This window comes from Pundamilia nyererei, unplaced genomic scaffold (genome assembly GCF_000239375.1).
Source record: "Pundamilia nyererei isolate P.nyererei 1_Seehausen unplaced genomic scaffold, PunNye1.0 scaffold00016, whole genome shotgun sequence".
NCBI lineage: Eukaryota > Metazoa > Chordata > Actinopteri > Cichliformes > Cichlidae > Pundamilia > Pundamilia nyererei.
The window spans coordinates 3920698-3942893 of NW_005187417.1; the positions used below are offsets into that span (position 1 = coordinate 3920698).

The 22196-nt window shown below is 39.7% G+C and overlaps 1 protein-coding gene across 8 annotated transcripts; it reads left to right on the top strand.

Annotated features, from left to right (window-relative positions):
- Positions 1-324: 324 nt before the first annotated feature.
- On the top strand, positions 325-20379 carry akna (AT-hook transcription factor). 8 transcript variants are annotated; one of them, XM_013908931.1, is made up of 25 exons: positions 325-343; positions 1004-1118; positions 6739-7344; positions 8290-9070; positions 9155-9458; positions 10547-10621; positions 10962-11024; positions 12025-12145; positions 12358-12452; positions 12562-12621; positions 12722-12840; positions 12957-13128; positions 13609-13778; positions 13885-14037; positions 14196-14436; positions 15575-15678; positions 15865-16130; positions 16224-16368; positions 16895-17047; positions 17470-17609; positions 17867-17992; positions 18173-18283; positions 18468-18566; positions 18812-18956; positions 19442-20379. In XM_013908931.1, exons 3-25 carry the CDS (start codon positions 6978-6980, stop codon positions 19692-19694), a joined length of 4263 nt encoding a protein of 1420 aa, XP_013764385.1. In that variant the 5' UTR covers positions 325-343; positions 1004-1118; positions 6739-6977; the 3' UTR covers positions 19695-20379. The 8 variants fall into 8 exon arrangements, with proteins under 8 accessions (XP_013764385.1, XP_013764384.1, XP_013764382.1 ...); XM_013908930.1 differs by lacking the exon at positions 325-343 and adding an exon at positions 567-618; XM_013908929.1 differs by lacking the exon at positions 325-343 and adding an exon at positions 603-618 and having other exon boundaries at positions 927-1118.
- Positions 20380-22196: the final 1817 nt, after the last annotated feature.

Here is a 22196-nt window from a genome sequence, read left to right on the forward strand (position 1 = left end):
AAACTGAATTGAACACCTTTATTGTTATTAAATGAATACAACAAAATTGATATCTCCCTAGAGCGCACAGTAGTTCATTAACAAATAAAACAAATAAGGAATTTCATGTCTTTTGTGTTATTTTGTTTAATTGTGTCTTTAAGTTTGTGCAAACCTGTGCGGAGTATCAATAAGATCAATTTTCTTGCCTTTAAATATGGGAGGAAAAAAATTAAACCATGTGCAACGGTGCCCTCTTGTGGTCTCACCCTCCCTTGTATGTTGATTTAAGAGAAGTCCCGCCCCTGAGCACCATCATAACCAATCACTACTCAGATGTTGAGTTGAAGCTTTCAAGCTTTGGGTGCGTTGGTTAAAATTATGCTCCTCACTATTGCCTGTCAGGTTTTCACTGGTCGCAACAAACGCTTTTGTTCAACCACTGAGTTTAGGCTAGGGTGGAAAGCGTTATCATTGTCGTCAATATCACCTTTTAAAAATGGCCAAGTTATGCACGACGTGGTTAGAAGAGAATAAAATGCCTGAAGTATAAGCTCAGGGCTAATATTTCCCCATTTAGTTCGCCTCGAGTAACTGTTCTTCCAGCTAAATCAGTGCCACGCTCCTCCAACGTCCAAGGTTGATAATTAGCCCTATAATTATCAGAAAATTCAGCTTTTCTTTTTATTGGAGAAATGAGTGTGGTAGTGTAACTGCGTCGGAATTAACCTGTCAACATAATGTAGCTGAAAGTGGTCGGAGTGTGGGTTTTTTAGGTTTGCTTTAACTAGAGAATAAGGAGTTAGTGATAGTAACGATAACTAAGTTCTAAAACTGGCAGTGACTACTGTAGAACTAGCTTACATTTACTAACGGTTTACTCTCAACGTTACTCTAACAGCGACGAACCGTGAAGTGAGCTGTTTAACCGTTTTCTAAACCCCCAGAACCCTGTTTACTGATGGCGGTTTGTTGTGGTGTGTGTGCCATGGTGACACAGGGGTGGGTCTTTTCTCCTCTTTAGTTTTGCTGTTTTCAAGGCAACCGACCCATGCTGTGAAATCTGCCCATCATGAAATCCCTCAAGTCTTCTTGGTCATCTCATCTCCAGTATCGACCCATTACTGTGTTTGTACGAGGTAAGTTGTAATGTAATGCTGTTAGATTTCTTCACAACGGTGGTTCTTGCTCTGTGGCTCCCACAGCCCACCAGACTGGCTGGTAGTACTTGGTTGTTTGTATATCTGAACAAGTTTTTTCTTTATAGTACTGGAAGTCCTTGTTGTAAAGCAGAGGTGGTTAGGGGGGAAAGGACATTGATGCTGCCTGAAACTGTGGATCAAAGGAAGACTGTAGATTTCTTACCTGGCTTTCCCAAGGCACGAAGTTATGTTTTTACAGTATCTCTACAGAATCAGCTCCTTTTGGCAGCACTGATATTTGGGATACAGTGAACAGCAAAGTGGGGTGATTCCATGCAAAATCAGTTGCTCCTCCCAGTTGAATTCTCACGATTAGCTGTTGTTTTTAACATCCACTAGAAGTGTCACCACCTGAACCCAAACTTTAGTTGTTGTTTTTCTGTAACTGTCATGGAATATATGATAGTGTTAATACTGAAAGTGCGTTCATTTAGTCTCATTGACATAGAGTAACAGAAACAAGGATTGGTACACTGGATGTTGTATCTTTTTATCTGATAATTCAATCGTGGAAATTTTAAAAGTATATTTTGGGTAAACTTCCATAGATCATATCACCATGTGCACGGTGGCTGGTTCAAACATGTTTCATTTTTGCCTAGATTTTTAATGCAGGATTACGTTCTTGCTGTGTTTAGGCAATAGCAAATTCTTTGTTAGGTATATAAAGCCATAATCATGGTTAGGGTTCAAATACACTAATTGACTTTTCATTCAGAGCTCTGTTTTCCAGTTTGCCATGGTGACATGCCCCCTCTTTGTCCTCTCTCTGTCCCCTCTTTTGAATGAAAGAAGTGTTGATGCCGTGAAGTATACTTCCTATTGTTTGCTCTGAGGCCAGGCTGGAAGAAACCAATAAAAAAGGCAGTGGTTCCTCTCTGACCTCTTAGTACCATCTGCACCAGTATGTGCTTTAAGTTCTTTGGGGAGAGGTCTTTTGGTCTGTTCCTGGGGTTAGACTGAAAACTAAAGAGGCCAGAGCATTTTTTTAATCAAGGCTATGAAATCAGTTGGTTCAGTCAGTTCTTTTAAGTCACATTTCAAAATATACTTGTATAAGAAAAGCCTTACCTGATTTTACTTGATCTTAAGTCCCTTAACATTTGAATTCTGTAATTATTGCTGTTATTATTATTAACATATACTGCTATACAGCTATACTGTACTGTGATTTCTTAACAGTTGGTTTTTAGCACTGCATATTATTATCATTTTGCAAACCTTAGAGACACTGAACAGCAAGTTAACAGCACTGATGTAGGGTGATGTAGCTTAGGCTGTAGAGTGGGCCGTCTACTAATTGGAAGGTCAGTTGTTCGCTCCGGGGCTATTCCAGTCTGCATCTTGAAGTGTCCTTGAATCCCAAATTATGCACTCCTTTCAGAGTGTGTGTGTGTGTGTGTGTGTGTGTGTGTGTGTGTGTGTGTGTGTGTGTGTGTGTGTGTGATAAAAGTGTTTCAGTCTGTTCATGAGTTTAGCTTGTAGTGTAAAAAAGCCCTAAAAAAGTGTAGATGAAAATTATACATGCACCAGTCTATTTACCCTTTTGTTCTGCCAGAGGAAGCTGAAAATGTTGTTAGTATGTCAATATTATTGAACTCAGAGTCCGCTGGGAGTATGAAGTAAGAAGGTGCATAAAGATGGAAAACATTGTAACGTACAGGTTACGTGCAGGTAAGGCAGAGTATTGAGGCTGGATAGTCAAAAGCACATGGTCAAAATTAGGTCCAGACTTGTTGCCAGTTCTGCCAAAAAAAATCGCCTTTTTGCTTACAAAAGTTGCCAATGTTTTGCTCAATGAATGACAGCGTATTTTGACACTGCACAATTTAGTCAACCAGTCAACAGTCATTGTGGGCAGTGTATTATAATCTCATAGGAAGAAGTTTCCTAGTTCAAACCCCAGCTGGTGTCCTTCTGCGTAGAGTTTGCCTGTTTTCCCTGCCTTTTTGAATTTCCTCTTGGTACTTTTGCTTCTTCCTACAGTCCAAAGACATGCTTTGGTTAGGTTAATTAGCAATTTTAAAGCACTGAATGAATGTATTGTTAAATATGGCTTGTAGTCTAAAGTCCAATGCCAGAGCATTCCAGTTCAGTAGTATTTAAAATAACAGTAAAAATATTAAATCACTCTCTTGAGCGGCTCCTTCTGCATATTCATCCTGTGTCCTCAGTGCTCCCTGTGCCTCCTAAGGAGATTAGCTGCCATATCTTATTCACTAGGCGTTCCTAAACAGATCGGTGCTCTGTGGGGCAGCTCCACCTACACTTCTGTTCACTGTGTGCTCAAAATTCAGCAAGTGTCACTCTGTGAAAACATATATATTCCCTGTTGATTTTATGACAGCTTTTCTTCTTCTGTTCTCTCCTCTTCCTCCGTATCATCTATCCTTTTTTTTCTCTCACGCTGTCATTCCTCATCTCTGTCCTTCCCGAACATCCAGCTTACCTGTGCATCATACATGTATTCTTGGCTTGCCTCACCATCTGGTTGTGATTAGTTTGTCTGTAGCACCGAGTTTTTTCAGTCTCGTGTTCTGCATGATGATTATTGTCTCTTTACAATCGGTGAAGCCCCCTGTCAGGGATTTAGAGCAGCTTACCCCCCCCCCCCCAAATCTGGCAGCTGAGTTAAATACTTAGTTCTCCTGGGCATGAACATGGAGTTATGAGCAGAGTAACAGGTGAGTTCTTTTTGTGCTTCTTTTTCCTCACCAAAATGAAGCTCCTATAGATACAGATAATGTAAAAGCTTCTGAATTTAGGAATTACATTTTATGCTGTCTTACCTCATTTTAATTCTATTATTATTTCCTCCCATTACATGGATAATTATCCTGGAAGCTCTGTATCTTTTTAGTTTACTTTTCTGGGCTGACTGCATGATTAGTTGAATTATTAAAATTCATAATAATTGTATTTCGACCTCAGTCCTCAGTAGGAAATGTGTTCTTTTAATAATATTCCCCACCTTCTATTTCTCCAAAATGGTTGTAACTAAAGATCTTTATCTGTTCATCGTCTCTCTACTGACATTTGTGATGAAGTAGCAGGTAAAGTTTTTCTGATGATTCTTTCATGTAGAACCTTTTTGTACATAAATGCTGCATGAAAGGAGAGCTGTTGCTACTGTGTCAGCTAAACCGTCCTCCAAGCACTTTGCAGTCACATCAGGGTTTTTGCTTTATCTTTCTTCCCAGTGAATGTGCAAATCTTTCTTGACATCCACAGTTTTATTTCTACATCACATTTCAGACACTTTAAACTGCAAGCTATTGCTAAAGCATCAGTAAGCTTGACTTTCACATACAGTTTTCTTAAAAAATGAACAAAAATGTAATTTGACCACATGTTTGCATGGCTTAAATAATAGAATCTCATTTTGTGTGTAAAATCTTTGGTGAAGAAATTTTTATTATGGCTATGAATCTATTAAAATAAAATGAGCACTAAACTGTCAGGTGATACATATATTTGCATCACATTAATTTGTGGCTTGTGCAGTTTCACTTCAGCAACAGCCTGGTGGGGATTTGGTCCTCATTTGCCTGAAAATTCGTGTTTGTCCAAGAAGGAAGAAACCTTAGAAATAATACCATAATTACACTGTGCGCTCTAAGCAATTCTATTCTGAAATGACTGTTGTTGTAAACCTACCTCTCATGTTGTTTATGCGCAGAGCTGCGTGCTCTTGTTCCTTGTGGTCTAGTTTAAATGCATGGTGAGTTTGCCATGTTGGCCTGTGTGGAGAGTCGCCAGTGATTTGTGTATGAAAGGGCTCAGCGTGATGCGAGTCTGTGCATGCGCGTGCATCTGTGGGTAAATCTGAGTGTGTTTGTGTGTAACGTTTGTATGTTAGTTAAGAGATGAAAGAAGCACCAGGCTTCATAATCTTCTTTTGGTAATCTGGGATATTGATGAAAGAAGCAACCAACCATGGTTACCACTTTTCTTAATGGAAATGTGAGTGCTGTAGAGTGTGTACTTTACTTGCGCTTTGTTTTAAAATGTTAATTGCAAGACTTTGCTTCTGTCATTGATGCATGTTAAAGTCCATGACCCGGTATGCAGTTGTTATTTCCTGACCTGCTGGCTCAAAACCAAAATAATCAAGCTACATCATCATTATGAAATAGCTGTTCTGTAAGTGGAAGTGGAAGTAAGTGATAATTACACAGTGTGACTTTGCTGCTCAAGCAATCAAATCCAAATAGCTTAAAGTTTAAATCTGCATGGTCTTGATGTTCTTTGAGACCTGTTGGCAATTAGGAGGACTGCACCACCAAGTTGAACTCAGTTCTGCTCAGTATTAATTGTATCTTTTTATAAGCTTATTGTTTTGGACCTCCACAACGGTCCCAGTTTCTCACGTGGCCCCTTGGGAAAATTAATTGCCCACCCTTGCTCTAGCACATTGAAATGCAGCTTTGGGAGTGAGCCACTGGCTGTATAGCTGTCAGAGATGTTTAACTGCACACTCTGAAAACACAACTTGAGCTCATGTTGTGGAGTTGCCATAGTGAGTGTTGCAGCTCCAAGCTAATTCTTGGGAGACTTGCTATGTGACATTTTGAACTAGCAGACTAATCGAGGATCTGTTACCTGTATACTGTGTTTGTTTCCTGTGAGTTAAGCAACTGAGATGAATTCAGTAGTGTGTGTAAAAGCTGTACGGTGTGAGCAGATGGTACAGGATTTGAGCAGGGGGCAATAAAAAGAATTCTAAATCAGTGGTGTAAACACAAAGTTCATGTCGCCTTAGAAACCGGTTCATACGTGCTGCATTGTAAATATTCTCATGATATCCTAAAATATCACGAGTCAGTGTTTGAACTGCACATTTTCAAAGGAAATAGTCAGTCAACTAAGCTTTAAATAATCAGGAGCCTTTTCTTAAAGGTAGCAGCATCTAGCTGGTAGATTATATGTGTATTCCCATTCTGTCATCTATGATTACATTTATGAACATTTTTAATTATGTATATAGTAAAGGTATTAAGTTTTGAATTTACTGATTATTATTATCCTGGTCAAGTCTGTTTGTGTTTTATTGTCTCAGAGTTTGATCAGTGTTAAAACAGAGTAAAAAAAAGTCGTGTAGATGGCATTAAAAGCTCTCTCCAATGAGTTTGACTGTATTGTTTAGTACAATGCAAATAAAATAAAATACAAGCACTGATAAAGAGAACAGAAAAGCTTTTAGACTGAAGGATTAGACAATTTAGAACTTTAATTTTTGTTTTTTGTTTATTTTAATTGGAAATAATTGCCGTTACCTAAACCAAGCAAGTAAGCAAATAAAGAGTGTTGTAATTTCTTTCTTTTTTCATGGCTTTATTGTGTTTGTTATGTCTAGGATGTTTTTTGTTTGTTTTTTATCTGTGACATGATTTATTTTTTTTTGTTAAATTATTTCAATGGAAAATAGATTAGGAATTGGGGTTAGCCTCAAATCTTCTGCATTAACAAATCGTGCTACTCAAGGTGTGTTAACCTTGATTCATTGCAAAGTGTTACATGTAGTGAAATAAGTATCGGTTGCTTGTTTGTGTTTCAGGTATTGCATCCAAATGCTTCCTGTTCCTCAGCACTGAAGAGTAATCACTGAGTCTGTAGCTGTTACCTCTGGACTGCCACCAGCTCAATGACTTCTACCGCAATTTGTAAACTTCCTCCACCATGGTTTTGAAAGTGGCTACAGAGCCAAAGAAACTAAAAAAGATGCTAAAGGTTCCCAGGCCTGGCTGAAACAGTAACTGAAGTCAAAACAAAGAACTGAGGGAGGCTGCAAGGTGAATGGAAACAAGACAGAACACCACAGCAGGGGTTCTGTTCTGGACCCCTGCCCCGGTCCACTCCTCACCTAATAGCACTGCTATATCAGAGGATGAGTGGGATGAAGAGGATGAAGAACAGGCAGAAGAAGAGGATGACGTTTTTAGTCAAATGGATGAGAATGGTATCATTGGACTGTCAGAGGCACTTGAAAATGTGGAATTGGAGGAATGCAATTCAGATGGGTGCCCTGGATCCCTCACCCCAGAGGAGGCAGATTATAGTGTGGCTGAGAGGGACACACCGTCTGAGGAGATGATCTACAAGCTGAGTAAGCATCTGTCGCACCATAAACCAACAGAAGAAGATACAGGAAAACTGTCATCCTGTGAGCATTCATTTATAATTTATTAACTTTTTTCTTGACCTTCATTTCTTAGTTTCCACTCTAAAGCACTTGAATACACCTAATTCTGAGACCTGTTTGAATAACAATTGAATAATTGTTTTCATTTTTTTTGTTTTCTCATATTTTATATTTTCTAAAACCTAAAAATAATATGCTTAAGATGATAGAAAACAAACAAATCCTGACAACTGAAAAATGTAAATTCTGTCTTTGTTCTCGAGATACTAATTATTTTGTCATCAGGTGATTAAAAGAGGTCCCTGCTTGTTTGGTTCTACTGTAGAGAGTAATTTACAATTGTAAAATCTTTACAAATACACACAAAATTTTGCCTGTCTCCCCGTCATATTAGTCTCTTTGGGCAATTTTGAGAAGTCAAAACAAAACGGGATTTAGCCAAATCTAGTGAGTAGGATTGTGGTGAACACTGACATTGTTCAGAATATTTTCCTCACACACCTTGACACATAACAGTAACACTTTTAAAAGGTCATCGTGAACAACCGAGTGAATCTTGAATAATGGCATGGATCCCCTTGGTTCTACTCCTCACATTATGTGCCACCTTGGGCTTTAGACAATAAGGAACAAACAAGCAGTTTAGTACAGAGTTGTGGTCTGAGACAAAGCTCTCATCACTACTGATCCGTGAACCTGTCTAAAGCAGAGAAAGCTAAAAAATTGCAGAAGCGCTGGCGAGGTTTTTTGGGGAGGAGCGGTCCCCAACATGATGACCTTAAGGGAAACTGCCAAATTTAAAATAAGTTTGGTTGTTGATGGCTGGAGTCATGGAACTGATTGCGCTTGAAGACCAAAGACGGTGCACATTTGTGTGATTCATTAAAACTACACAGTCCTTTGTTGCGCAACACTTTTTTTGCTTCCTTATTATTTTTTCATGCCTTCTTCTTTTTGTAATTATAGATGAGTTAAAAACGTGGTCAGAGGATATGGAGGTGAGGCGGAGAATGGAGGAGCAGGTAGCAGAGCATCTTTCTGAGTGGAACAAACACCACGACACGACGAATGATGACAAAGATGGAGAAGAGAGAGGGAGGAGTGATTGGAGTAAAAAGAAATTTGAGCACACTAGAACATCAGGGGAGCTTGGAAGAAAGCTGGCAGGACTCGCTGAAGGATATCGTGATAAAGAAGAGAAAAAAGAGATCAGCTCAGGACAATCTTCTAGCGTTCAGCTGTATGCTGTGGACAGTGTCTCCTGTCCAGCCTCCCGTTCTGCCTTACCCATTGCCGCTTCCATTTTGCCCCATCGTCTGCATTTCACTGCCGAGGAATTAAATACTGCCCCAGGAATTGAAGCTGAAACCTTTCCAGAAATAAGCTTTACAGAAAGTTTTCAAGAGTCTAACAGTAGCCACGTGAGCCTCAACTCCAGTCCTCGCTGTCCCGAGATAAAGCTCAGGGCTTCACCTCAGCCAGCAGCATTGTTTTCTGAACAGGTCATCTCAAATCATTACAGGAGATTAAGTAATGGCCCTGGAAAAGAATCAGGAAAGAGAGATAAGGAGCATAGTCACCCCACTCCCACACCAAGAAAGATAAGGAAGCACTCTCCTGAGGCTGCATATTCAAGAACTCATTCCCCCGGCACAGTCAGGCCCAACAAACAACAGAACACACGTCGTGACAGGGACGTGGTAACGCCTAGAACCAGGAGCAATGCTGTTGCAGAGGACGAATCTAGGTAAAACACATTTTATTAACCATTTTATTTGGGCTTTCTTTTTGCTCTTTTCTATTTTCATACATCACAATTCTCTTTTTCCAGAAAGGGGCCTCTGAGTTACCACACACCAGACTTCTCGAAGGTCGAACCCAGAGTTCATTTTCCCAAAGGCGGTTACAAGCCCCCCAAGAGCAGGTCCTCGTTAACGAGGAAGTCCTTATCACCCGAGCCACCTATAGTCTTCAAATCCCCTGCTGATATAGTGAAAGAAGTCCTACTGAACACCGCTGGTGAATCTCCTACCTCGCCAGATTCTGACAGACAGGCAACCAGTGCAATCAACGCTATTGTGCCTCAGGAGTTCAGATGCCACCAGCAGGCCACCACACTGGTCAATCAGCTTCAGGTACTAGTAGAGACTAAGAGGTATTTCAGTTTGGAAGAGTTCTCTGTAAAATTACTTTAAACCACTAAAGTTGATTGAGATGGACAGAAGATATCTAACTTGTCCCAGTATTAAAATCAAAGTTGTAGTAATGATGGCTGCATTCTGCTTAGGGGAGGTACAGATACAGGTTCACTGACAGGGTCTGCTGGGACACGTAATTGAAGCTTCAGTAATAAGATCTGTGCTTTTTGTACTATAACAAGTCAAAATGTCATGAAGAAGTCTGAGTTTTTCCAGGTTAGTGTGAATGCCAATACTGACTGGACTTAAAGTACGAGCTTTCATTTCAAAAGGCGAAAACGTCACACAGGACGCACTTAGAATTTAATAATGTGTGAACATCAAACATGGATATGCCAGAAGGGACTAATATATTTAGAAAAAGTCTCATCTCAGCTCCCAGCTCAAGGTTTTAAAATGGGAAAAATAGGGGAAACGCATTTAAACACATGGCACATGAGACTCGTAGTTTTAGGGTGCCCCACTTTATTTCCTCTTTGTTTTAGTGTCACGGTTCAAATCAAACTCATCACAGTGGTGGAATCTGAATAATGGAGACATTTTGTTCATTTTTTTATTGAACGTGAAAATAAGACACCGATTTCTCTTCACTTAGTTTTAACTATAATATAACAACAACATACAAATACATTTTCTAGAATGAATTTTGTTTAATATTATTACCCAGAATGTCTGCTGTAGCGTTTCAGTTACTATACTGAAACTGAGCATTAAGACATCCATCCATTTATTTGGACAGCCAACAAAAGCAACAAAAGCAAATCCAAAACCAAAGTACACAGAGATATTTTGCCTGGCTGTCCTCATATGTTCAGCTTTTGTTTATGTTTGACAGCCTCACAGGATGAATTAGACTAAACAGGACCTAAATTCTGCTCCAGTCTTTTAGTCCTCTCTTTTATCGCCACCCCCATTTTTGCTTTATTCCCTTTCATTTTCATTTGTCTCACTTTTTTTTCCTCATGTCACATTTCTTTTGCACTGCTTCTCCTCACTTCCTTCTCCTTTATTTCCTCTGGCTGCAGGAAGACTACGACAGACTGCTGACTAAGTACGCTGAGGCAGAGAACACCATTGATCGTCTGCGTCTGGAAGCCAAGGTAGTTAATCTAGAGATCCAGCTATAATTTATCACCTTTTAATGGTGTGGATTGAAAAACAGTACATGTCACTATCATATGTAATTATTAGTGGTCTAACCATTAAGCCACTATAAAATATTAAAGTTAATACCAAACTTCAAAGTGATATACAACTTATTTACTTAAATTTTAGGCATTTATTGAATTTTTCTTGTCAACAAAGAGTAATTATGTGGCTTTCGATAGTTGAACAGCTGTGAAAGTACTTTCAAAGTAGAGCTTAAAATTAGAATCATTAGAATTATGAAATAAATTCATTATGTCACAACATTTATATGTCTATATTTCATTTTTGCAGGACAGAAATTTAGAGAATCAGCATCCCAGGTCCAGGCAGGCTCAGCGCATCATAGACAGAGCAGTATGTCATACAAATGATTACAAATCTCAGAAAAGTGGGATTTGAAATAAATACAGAAGAGGCAGGAGTAGTGCTGAAGTGTTCGGAATTGGGTCATTTAAAGATTTGGTGGCTCATTTCTGTTTGTGCTGCAGCGCTTCACATTCAGCACTAATTGAAATCAGCTTACTGAACTCCTCACCTCCATTTTCTCCCATCTCATTCATTACAAACTGAACCACCATCTGTTCTATCCTCCCCTCACCCAGGCAGGGTGGGAGGAGTTCCTTTACAACAAAATTTGCAGATATTTGTTAGTAAGTATTTTTTTCTGATTAGACATATGTTCCAGTAGATTTACCTTTTGTAGCTGAGCTTATAACCAGTTTAATAAGAAATCTGACTGGTTCCAGTCTGATTGATGATCTGAATTTAGGTTTTAAGTGGGGTTTTTGTCTTTCTGATTAATCTCTGTTGTCTCTTAATTGTATATTAAAGTGTCCCTGTAGGTGCCATGCAGCTGTTTACTTTTGCAATATGTAGGCTGTGTGTGTGTGGGGAAAGGGCCTTCTGAGAGCCGTTAAAGGTCATAAAGATTTACAGCTTTGAGTGACTGTCAAGCTCATTTTCACACTTTGGTTGGCTGATGACTGACTATGTTTAACTCATTTTTTTCCAAACTCTGTTATTCTCCCCTGCCCTTAATTACCTCAGTACCCTCCTTATGTGTTAGTCAGAATAGTTGTGAGGCCTTAGTGAAAGCTTACAACCTGTGGACACTAGATGGGAGTGTTTTCCTGCTGTGTGTATACTGTTTTTTTAATCTGACTCGCTTCACATTTCTAGAATGAGAAATTAGAACAAACACTGATCAAAACCTGCTGAAGTCTCATTTTGTATGGGTAAAAGTACTATACAGTGAAACAGTGTGTCTCTTACAAAATGTAGAAGTCCTCATGCAGACAGGCTAGGTATTAATTATTGAGAACACATTTGTTTTTGTTTTTCATGTTTCTTCCAGGTTAACCTGTACTCTGACCCACCAAATCCTGGCCACTGCGTGCAATCAGGACTAAACTGCGGTGCTTCAAAGTTGCTAAAATTTGATTTTCCTCGGGCTCAGAAACCCACGACAGATCAGGGTATCTTCATTTTATTTAATGGTTACTTCTTTGCTGCTAAATCTTGTATTAGTCAGTATCTTTAAACCGGGCAGCTTGCACCACAATTATCTGAATGGAGAAATGACTCTGCAGATATTTAGAATTTTTGGGTGAACTGTGTCTGGCTTTGATGATTGTATACAACAGGCATTGTGTGCATTTTCCTTCTAATCTGTTTGTCCATGTAACAGGAAGTTCAGCTACCGGTCCTACCGAACCAGGCTCTAAGCTTGGACAGCAGCTAGCCAATATTCTGTTCAGCCAGGCCGAAACATTTCTGCAGCAGGTAACTGGCCAATTAAATCTTTAGAGATGAGAATGATCCGATTTGCTGGCTGGTAATAATGGTCATTTAGGAAGTTAATCAATGATAAACCTTTTGATTTTTCATTCAGCTGCAGACGTTTAAGGATCTCCTTAAAAGCAAAAAACTTCAACCTTTTGAACAAACTGAGGTAAAAGCAACAAAAGCACAGCAGAATTCTCTAGGTTTTTAAACATCACATCTAATGGGAACATATATTGAATGGAATACATAAAAGTTCTTTCTTTTAGGGTATGGCTCAGCTTGCCGAGGGGCTCGAATCTTTGGAGAGGGGATACTTGTTGGCGAGGGATGAGCACAAACTCCTGCAGCAGCGAGGCATAGAAATCAGCCAGTTTGACCCAGAACGGTAATGTTGATGTCCAGCATTACATCTGAATACATTTTATATTTTGCATTTATGTGTGCTCATTACTCAGTTGTTTTGATTCATTTTTCTTTTTTAACATGTATGTTATGCATCAGGGAGTTAGAGGGGCTGATCTTTCAGTGTGGGCTGCGTACGGACGAGCTGAAGGAGCAGGTGGAACAGATGCAACCGGATCAGCCCACCTGGATTACTCCTCCCTCTCCACCTCCTCAACCAACCACACCATCTGCCCTCTCTGTGGATGTTGTAACCTTCACTCACCCACAGGTAGCAACAGCATCATTTTATTCTGTGTATGGCCGGGATTATTATGACTCTGTGAGCAGCATGGGCAAATTGTAATAAACCTAGTCTGTGTGGAGGAGGTATGTGTTTTTAGTGCCCTTGTAGCACAGTGAGTGTAGGGAATTGCATTCATTCACACTCTAGTTACAAGGCAGACATCTGCAGAGTGGTTGATTACCACAAATCAGAAGGTCAGTGGTTAGATCCCAGCTCCTCCAGTGTACTGTTATATGGAACTGTCCTTAGGCAAAATGGAAAAAGCTGAAATTGCACCTGTGAGTGCTGTGAGTGTGTTATACATAACGTGTTTAACTGCTTAATGTGGTTTGTAGTGGAAAACTTGCATTTTTATTTCACAAAATTGGACTATTTTTGGTTTATGATGAAATCCCTGTTCAGGACAGGATCACAGCTTTACCAGACTTTATCTTGCCAATTACTTTTCTCTTTTTCTCTTTTGAGGTCCTGCCTGTGCCTCTGCTCTCTGGGGCAGCGGAAGCAGAAGTGAGCTCAGCCTGTAAAGAGAACGATGAAGAGAAGTCCGAGGGAGAGGATGAAGAAACTCTCTACCTCAATCCTCTGAAGGGCAAAATTAAAAGTGTTGCAGAGGACTTTACCATGGCAGTGAATCAGTGAGTAGCTATATTTAAATGCATCAATATCATGAAATCTGATAAATAAGGAGCCCTGCAGCTGGGACTTTTTAATTATTTAACTGTTTCTCCTCCATCTGTTTAGCTACCGAAGCATCAAGGAGCTTCCCAAACTTCTAGAGCGTAGCCTGAATGAAGCAGTTCTCTCCTCTCCTGCTTTAAGAACTAACATGCAGTCTGAACACAAGGACAGACAGGAAACTGGAAACAATGAAGTCTGGAAAACTCTCTCTCAGAGGTTAGTCTCAAAGTAAAAGGCAAGATGGTCTGTATTTTCACCAGCAGCAGTTTGTTTTTTCTATTGGACAAAAAATTGAGTAAAAAAAAATACACAATTGGGAGGAAGCTAATTTCTCCGACCACTGGACTAAATTCTCTCCAATCATCTGTTAACAGGAATGCACAATCAGACCATCAGGGCTATTCTTCTGACGTGAACAAACAGCAAAACAGCAGGTCCAGTCCTCGCCCGGCCTCCAGCCGGCTCATGATGTTTCCTGTTTTTCGTCAGAGTAACATAAAGAAGGTAGAGGTGGGAAAGTCTCACAGCAGCAGTCTGAGTAGCCTCGGAGATGTAAAAGTGTCAGAGGTGAGGAGCTCCGAGGTTCAGGCTGGGGGCAGGAGAGTGTTTTCTCAGGTCAGTGATATTGATGGTCACTTATCCTGTATCAGTTCGAGTAAAACTGTTGCTTTATTATGGCCTGTATGGTGTATGGTTCTACCAAGCTTGAGTGAAAATGAGCTGATCATGTTTGGATTTGGAGCTGATAAATACTGAACAACAGTTAAATTTTACTAAAAGGAAGAACCTGGTTACATACACATATTGTTGGCACTATTAAAGCAACATACTGTCATATGTCTACACTGGCAGAATACTATTTATTGCATTAGCATTTTTAGCAAATTAGTTAGCTAGGTATAGCCTATTATATATTGTTTTACTCATGCATTTTCCTTGTGCTAATTAATATATTGTATATAATATTATTATTACTAACAAGCTGACAGATCAGCGCTAGTGATGTGCGATACCACTGATTTCCTTTCCGATCCAATACCAAGTAAAATTCAGGGTGGTATCGGCGATACTGATCCGATACTGATACTTTGTACAAAAACGTATTTTATTTATTGTATCTTTTATTGTATCTCAAATTACAGCTTCATAATGATTAAAGGGCATCAGATTACTTGTTCTTATCACTTAATAATGCACAATTATCATATAGAAATAAAAAAACTGAAGTCGTGCGCTATCGGAACATGTTGCCTGCCTGCAGCACTAAAGGACTCCGTGAGAGACGTCTGTCTCACCCTAGCAGCACCTGTCCCTCTCCTCCTCTTCACTTCGCCTCAACATAAGCTCGTCATATTCTGTGATTTGTTTTTGCATAGGCTTAGATTTAACAGTGTCAATTAATGACCAATCAGTGGTTTCTCTATGGGTGACTTCTTAAATACAGCTGATATATAAGTGCAAAATGCTCCCTATATCCTTGGACTAACTCAATCAGTGTATATGTGCACTATTTGAATTGCCTCTTTTTAACATGCCAAAGTTTAATTAGTTTCAAAGTAGCTAAAAAAATAAACTTTATTTAACAGCAGTCGCCTCAAGGTGGTTTATGCTATGAGATAAAGACCCTACAATAATACTAAAATATTTCTGTAATGATTAACAAAACACTTTATTTTACTAAAGATTTGACATATTCGTTGCAGCTGCCTAGTGTGATGATCAGTATTAATGTTGTATAACTTCTGTTTTGTAGGATGGTATCATCTCTCCAGAGACAGACAGCGGGTTTGTTGGTTCAGAGAGCAGCCGTCTAACTCCTGCAACTTCCAGTCCTCTCCACCAGAGGGCATTAGAGAGGTGAGTCCAACTCTGCCTCCCTTCCTCCATAGTGATTTACTGCACTAATAATTTCAGCTCAGGTGCCATCCCCCACCCCATAGCACACACAACACATTCTGATGTGATTTTCTATTGTTTTAAAGTGATTGTTTTTTTTCTTTGATTAAGTCTTCTGTGTTTTTGTTTTTGTCCATTATGGTGCAGCGGTGTTCCAGTGCCTCAGGAAGGAAGCACGAGTCTTCAGACAGGCCGAGTCTTTGCACCATCTCATTTTTCCTCACCGTTGCACAGTCATACAGCTAAAGACCTGATTATGAGCTCCCGACTTAGCCTCAGCCTCGACCAACCACAGAGATGCAGAAGGGCAGTGAGAAGACGCACCTCCTCCTGCTCTCCAAAGCGCTGTGTCAATCTGAGACAACAAAGGGTGGCGAGTGGCAGCAGTGAGTTTGGACTTGAAAGTGACGGCAGTGAGTTTCCAATTTGATTTACTTAGTAATCAGTAGTGCTCTCTCTCTCTCTTTTTGAGTATTTAAGCTGCTGACCTCCCCTTATTTCTACAGCTCGCATTGACTCTGAAGGTGAAAAGACTGACCAGTACAGCAAATCTATCAATTTCCTCGACAGCTCACACTCAAGCTCTTCCACCACTACTCAGCACCACCTTTGCGATTCTCCACGAGCAAGGAGTTCCAGTCAGAACTGCATGTGAGTGTCTGGATGGGACTTGAAGCAAACAAGTCAACAGTACAAGTGGAGAATGTCCCAGAAACACAAAGCTCTGAGAGTGAGGCAGTAGATAGTCACTCTACAGTGTCGCTGTGAATCCTAATGATTTCTGATGAATGACAATAACTGTTGCTACAATAATGCAGTAACATGATCACGCCAAAAACTAGTTGTAATGTTTTTATTATAATTTTCTTTTATGTATTTTATTACAGAATCGCCTGCTGTTGAATCAGGTTGTATATTAGGAGCTTCTGTTTCCTGCACGGTGTGGTGTTTCTTGTTTCTTTTCAGAATGCGTGTGCACCTACATCAATATTTGCCATCCATTTTTTACCAGCTGAATGGTTTAGTTGCATATTTTCCACAGTAAAGCATTTTAGAGGTCACGTCACAATATTTGGCCACAAAACTTGGTGTGGTATGATAGTGCATTAGTTCAAGCTTACATATGAACTGCAAAGGTGGATTATTTTGTAAAGATCCTTTTTCTGTTTTCCTCTAGTGATGCAGTCCAGATACTGCAGGCTGAGGTAACCAAACTGAAGGAGAGACTAGAAGATAGTCTGAGAAACAAGAAGCCTATCAGCTCTATTAGATCAGCTCCATCAACTCAGGATAACAGCTCTAATCAAAGCTCCTCTTCATCTTGCTTCAGGTTGTTTTTGTTTTTTTCTTTTCAATGCTCCACATAAAACCACAGAGTCAGTCTACTGTGATGGATTATACAGTCACTTGTCTTTGTTGCCAAGTAGGAGCACTAAAAACCGGATTTGTGTTTGCTTGCTTTGGGTGATATTCCCAAATTTTTCAAATTATTCCAGATGTCTAACAACATCTGGAATTTATGACTTTTTATCTGATGTGCTGCACTTTTGACTCTGTCTAGAAAGGTGCTGTATAAATAAAGATTTATTTATTTAATAATAATAATTGTGGATGCATAATGAACTATGTGATCTTATATTCTACGGCCTGATTTGGAAATTTCATAGTTATGTCACAAATGAAGTTTTAAGCATTTATAGCGGACTTGCTTTTTGTTGCTTGCTGTTAATTTAGTTTTCTTCCACTTCTCAGGTCTAGAGAGCAGCGGAGTGATGTCAGTGCAGGGAAAAGAGAAACACAGATGGTGGACGAGGTTGCGGAGGAGTCCACACAGAGACGAATAGCCAGGAGAAAATCTGCTATAAACCAACAAAAGCCACAACATGATTACTGTGAGTTCATCGTGATTAACAAATGATCATTAAAATCAAGGAGGGAGACGGAGTGATACCAGTTTATTCATTTCATTTAGCCATTATGAAAGCTTGTATGGTCAAACCGAAGCATGTTCACTCACAGGGACTACGGTAACAGTGTCGTCTCCTTTAAGGTTCTCATCCTGTTTTTGATTCTGAAGCCTGTTATGCTCATTAACTCCTATTTTTAATGGCAAGCCCTATCACTTATTGAGTCAGTGTTTTATTTTCAGTGACAAGATCGGCGCTGCAGCCCTGTGCACCACAGCCTCAGGTGTCCAGATGCACTCAAACATCTGCAGCACTAGACAGCTGCTCTTCCCACACAACTACTGTCTACAGCAGGCGAACACAGCACAGTAAGAACACCTACCAAACCACTGGAGACACAAAGACAAATTCAGTCAAATACAGCTTCAGAAATTTGAAATTGCAGTGGGACCTGTTCAGACATGTTAAATAAATCCATGTAGGTTCTCAGTCATCTAAACTGCAGTCTTGAGGGTTTGAGCTGAGGGAAACCTCTCTCTGTATTGCAGGGAAGCATCCTGTTGTTTCTGTGTCTGAAAAAGGAGATGAACCTGACAGCAGAAGAAGTCAAGCTCCTGTTTGTTCTCAGTGTTTGTCATTTCACAGAGCATCCCCTGAACGTGAGAATGAATGCCTGGATAAACATGTTTGCTAGCAAAGAGGGCAGAATCCAAGTGTCTGAAGTGCACTTTAATTTAAAGATGTTTTTAACCAATGTTAAAGCTTTATCTGGATTAATTTTATGGTTTGAATGAGTCGATCAGCCTCCATAAAGCCTCTTCTATGATGTCTCTGTACTGTCAGGACCAGCTGGTGGCGGTAGAGAGATGCTCCATTCCTCCACTTGCTGCCATCAATGTCCTCTCTGCGGACGCCTCGAATCATACAAAGTCATTAAGCCAGGTTAGAGACCATGAGATGCGTTTCAGATGCACAGAGCACTGAGGTTTAAATCCTTATCAGAAGAAGGATGTACTGTTATCGTTGTGTGGCTAATCCATTATTTCACCACACAAAGACAAGAGTTTAGTTGTGTGGAAATTTATGCCCGATTTCCACTTGACTCATAAATTTAGTCTGCAGTAAATGAAATGAGTGCAATTATTTTAAGTGTTAATGGAGCTCCTGGTCTGCTCGGTGGTTCGCAGACAGTCACAGACTCTCCGACACTTCCACACACATAAAGTACCAGCCAGCCCAGTCCCCTGATGGAGCAGTGGGGAGCAGGTTCTTTGCATCTGCAGCTCCACCTGCACTGCTGCAGTGCATGCCAGTGTGCCCTCCACCACTCCTGTAAGTGCGCTGCTCTCATAGCTCACACACTCATCTGACACAGTATGCAAAAATCCTAAAAGCCTAAAATTTTCATTTTCTGCTTCTTTTTTTGTTTTTGTTTCCCAGACTTTTAGATTAACGTGCAAATAACAGATTTCACTTATATATCCTTATTTTCTATTTAATTTTAAATTTAAAGATGACAAACTGTGTCCAGAATCCACACAGCATTATCGCCTCAGTCTAAAAACACAGAAGGAAGATTTCGCTGGCTTGACTGGCCAGGTCGTTCCCTAAGTGCACATGGCTGCGCTGAAGGGAGGTTTTCCCTCTTAGCTGAGATGTTTGCTGGATGAGGATTTGGGGCAAAATAGTGCAAGTTATGTGCAGTTTATTGAACAGTTTCTGATACATAACATTTTTCATATATAGTTTTGAGAGAATGTTACATAGAAACATCTTGTTCTGTCCTGATCCTTACTTACTTTTTACCATCTCCTCAGGTTGTACTCGTCCCCCCTCTACGTCTCTCCTAACAGAACTCCGATGTCTGCCGAGGTCACTGGTCCTGGGGAGGTGAGGAGGAGGACGAAAAGACGCTCACTGTCTGTTGACAGGGAGCGCTCGTTGGACAGCTCACTGAACAAAGCCATCAGAGCAGCTCGACACATGAAACACACCTCCAGGCACATGGCTGGCTCGTTGGCATCTGGACTGCAGTACCAGGAGCTGCTCACTCAGTCCTGCAGCTACTAGTGTGAACTGTCATCACAGGCACTAAGACTGAGAGTCATTAACTCAAAAGCAGCTGCAGAACGAGGCACGAGCCAAAAGAACTGAGTCGGACCAAAGTGAATATCTCAAATCCTCTTTGTAAGTTTTCTTTGCTGATGTTTTCAAAGATAGTTCTCTCCCCCGCCCTGCTCAGGTGGCCAAAGCGTGTATTTTTATCTGCTGGTAAACATTACAATAACTCTGTTTACACTATTATGTCTTATAGATCATATTTATTTTCAAACCTATGACGTACTACAGAGACCTGTATATTCTCATGAATTAGTTCTGCACTTTGAGCCATTTCTTGATCATGTGACACTAGTTTTCAGAAATCTGAAATTAACCTCAGTCTTATTTTAGTCGCTGTAGAAATTCATTTTCTGATGATGTAGAAACTCTTTCTGCTGTAAATGAAATGCACTCATGAGCCATGAGCTCAGTTTTAGATGGTCATTCTTCAAACCATAATCATTTGATGTACCAAGGGCCTCAGATGCTGGATATCAAAGGTTTTTTGTCTGTATAGATGATATATTTTAAAATGCGATGTTCTAGATATGCTTTTTGTACTTTGTTTTTTTATTTATTGCTCATTTGTGCCGATGTCGATCCAACGTCATTTTCACTACTCTGTAATGAAAAAAAAAAAAGAATGACTGTGTGTTGTTGTTTGTTTTAGAAATAATAAAAAAAAGTTCAGTCTTTCAGTATAATGGAAGCCAATTTATTAGACAACCTTAGTACATATTAGGTACACATGGAAGTATTGTTTGTGCTTCAACACTCGCAAACATACAATCCCAATAAGTTAAACAGTTTTTTGGACAGACTAATGTTTCAATATTATCTTCTCTGATAAATAATTTTGATATAAATCAACTGATTTGACAGCGTAAACCCTATACAACAGCAAATTATAATAAAAAAGAAAAAATAAACACAAGCGTTTGCATCACAGAAAACGCATCATAGTGCAATATACAACTGTTTGGCCAGGAAAGAGGCAATAGAAGGAGGAAAGAAAAGTGGCGAGGGGTTTCCAGGGTTTTTCTTTGTTTTGTTTTTTAAACTTGCAAAGCCATTCACCATTGGAGGGTTTTACATTGCACCAGAGGAGGAAAACAGACAAAGAAAATATAGATCTTAGTTCTTTTTCCCAGTGGACCACTAAACAGCTACAGCTAAAACACCACAAACACGGCGGCTTCACATTGGCTTTTTTTTTTTGTTTTGTTTTTTCGTCAAAGGAAAAGTCACTACTTCACAGTCAGAAAAATCACCATTCAACAGTGAGACGCTAAAACAGCAACATATAGCATATACACAACACTACTCAGTGCATGGCCCAATTAAACATCGTTACTAACCAATGATAAGACTTAATCTGACAGGATACAATACTGAAATACAACTGGCCCTTTTTGGAGGATTATTTATTAAATATCAGCAAGCAACGGCCTTTTTGACATTGAAACGTGACGTCTCTGCAGAGGAAAGGAAAAAGATTGTGGCAAGTAAATACTTTACAGTCTCGGCAGCTGGAGGAGGGATGATTCTGGCTTCTAACAGAGCTCCCTCTTTTCCGACTGACTAAGTGGAGCTCTTAAAATGAATACTTAAAACCAACAGATCTTGTTTTGAGTATCAAAAACTCAAAAATCAATACATCCCTGAACACTTTCTACTTTCTTCTCTGCTAGCCTGTAAGCTCAGTAGCTGGGACCAAGTTTACTTGAGCATACAAACTCAGCGGCCACTTCATTAGTTACACCTTGCTGACACAGGTTTGGACCCCTTTTGCTGCCAGAATTTCAGCAGGCCGTCTTGACCATGCCTACATGCATCAAGCGTCTGCCATATGACCTACTAGCAATACATTTGTGTTAATAAGCAGTGAGAAAGGTATCCCTAATAAAGCGGCCAGTGAAATTGTCTCTTAAACTCTTAAAAATCCTTGAAGAATAGTTTCCTTTTTGTGATGCTCAAAACAAAAAGTTTTTTTAAGCGCCATATTCAACCACAACATTTACATGCGGCTCTCGGAACATCCACACTGGATACAAACACAGTCGAAGCATGCTACTGAATACGAACATCTCAAATGGGTAAGGGAAGGGTGATAGGACAGACTCCTCTCTGATGAAATATATCTATGCATATATCTATAAATTGCATGGTGACTGATATATTTTTTACAATATGAACCCCTCAGGCTGCACATCCCTCCTCTATCTGCTAAAGGTAAAAGTCACACCATGGAGGTAACCGAAAGAAACGAACAAGAGAAATCATCTACCTTTTACACATCCTAGCAGGTTTCATAGCGTACAATATTACATTTTGGTCATTTCAATTTTAAATGGCCTTCTTTTCTGATATTTAATTAATTTTAAATACGTTTATTTAGTTGCATCCATTGTAAAATATGAGAATACTTGCAACAATTTTATTCTTTGATATAACGTATCTCTCTTTTTTTTT

Excerpts from the sequence above, each read along its gene's own strand:
- akna (XM_013908931.1), top strand. The coding sequence starts at position 6,978 with ATGGAAACAAGACAGAACACCACAGCAGGGGTTCTGTTCTGGACCCCT. Across the intron at positions 9,459-10,546 it reads CACTGGTCAATCAGCTTCAG|GAAGACTACGACAGACTGCT; the intron begins GTACTAGTAGAG and ends CTCTGGCTGCAG. Across the intron at positions 12,622-12,721 it reads AACCTTTTGAACAAACTGAG|GGTATGGCTCAGCTTGCCGA; the intron begins GTAAAAGCAACA and ends TCTTTCTTTTAG.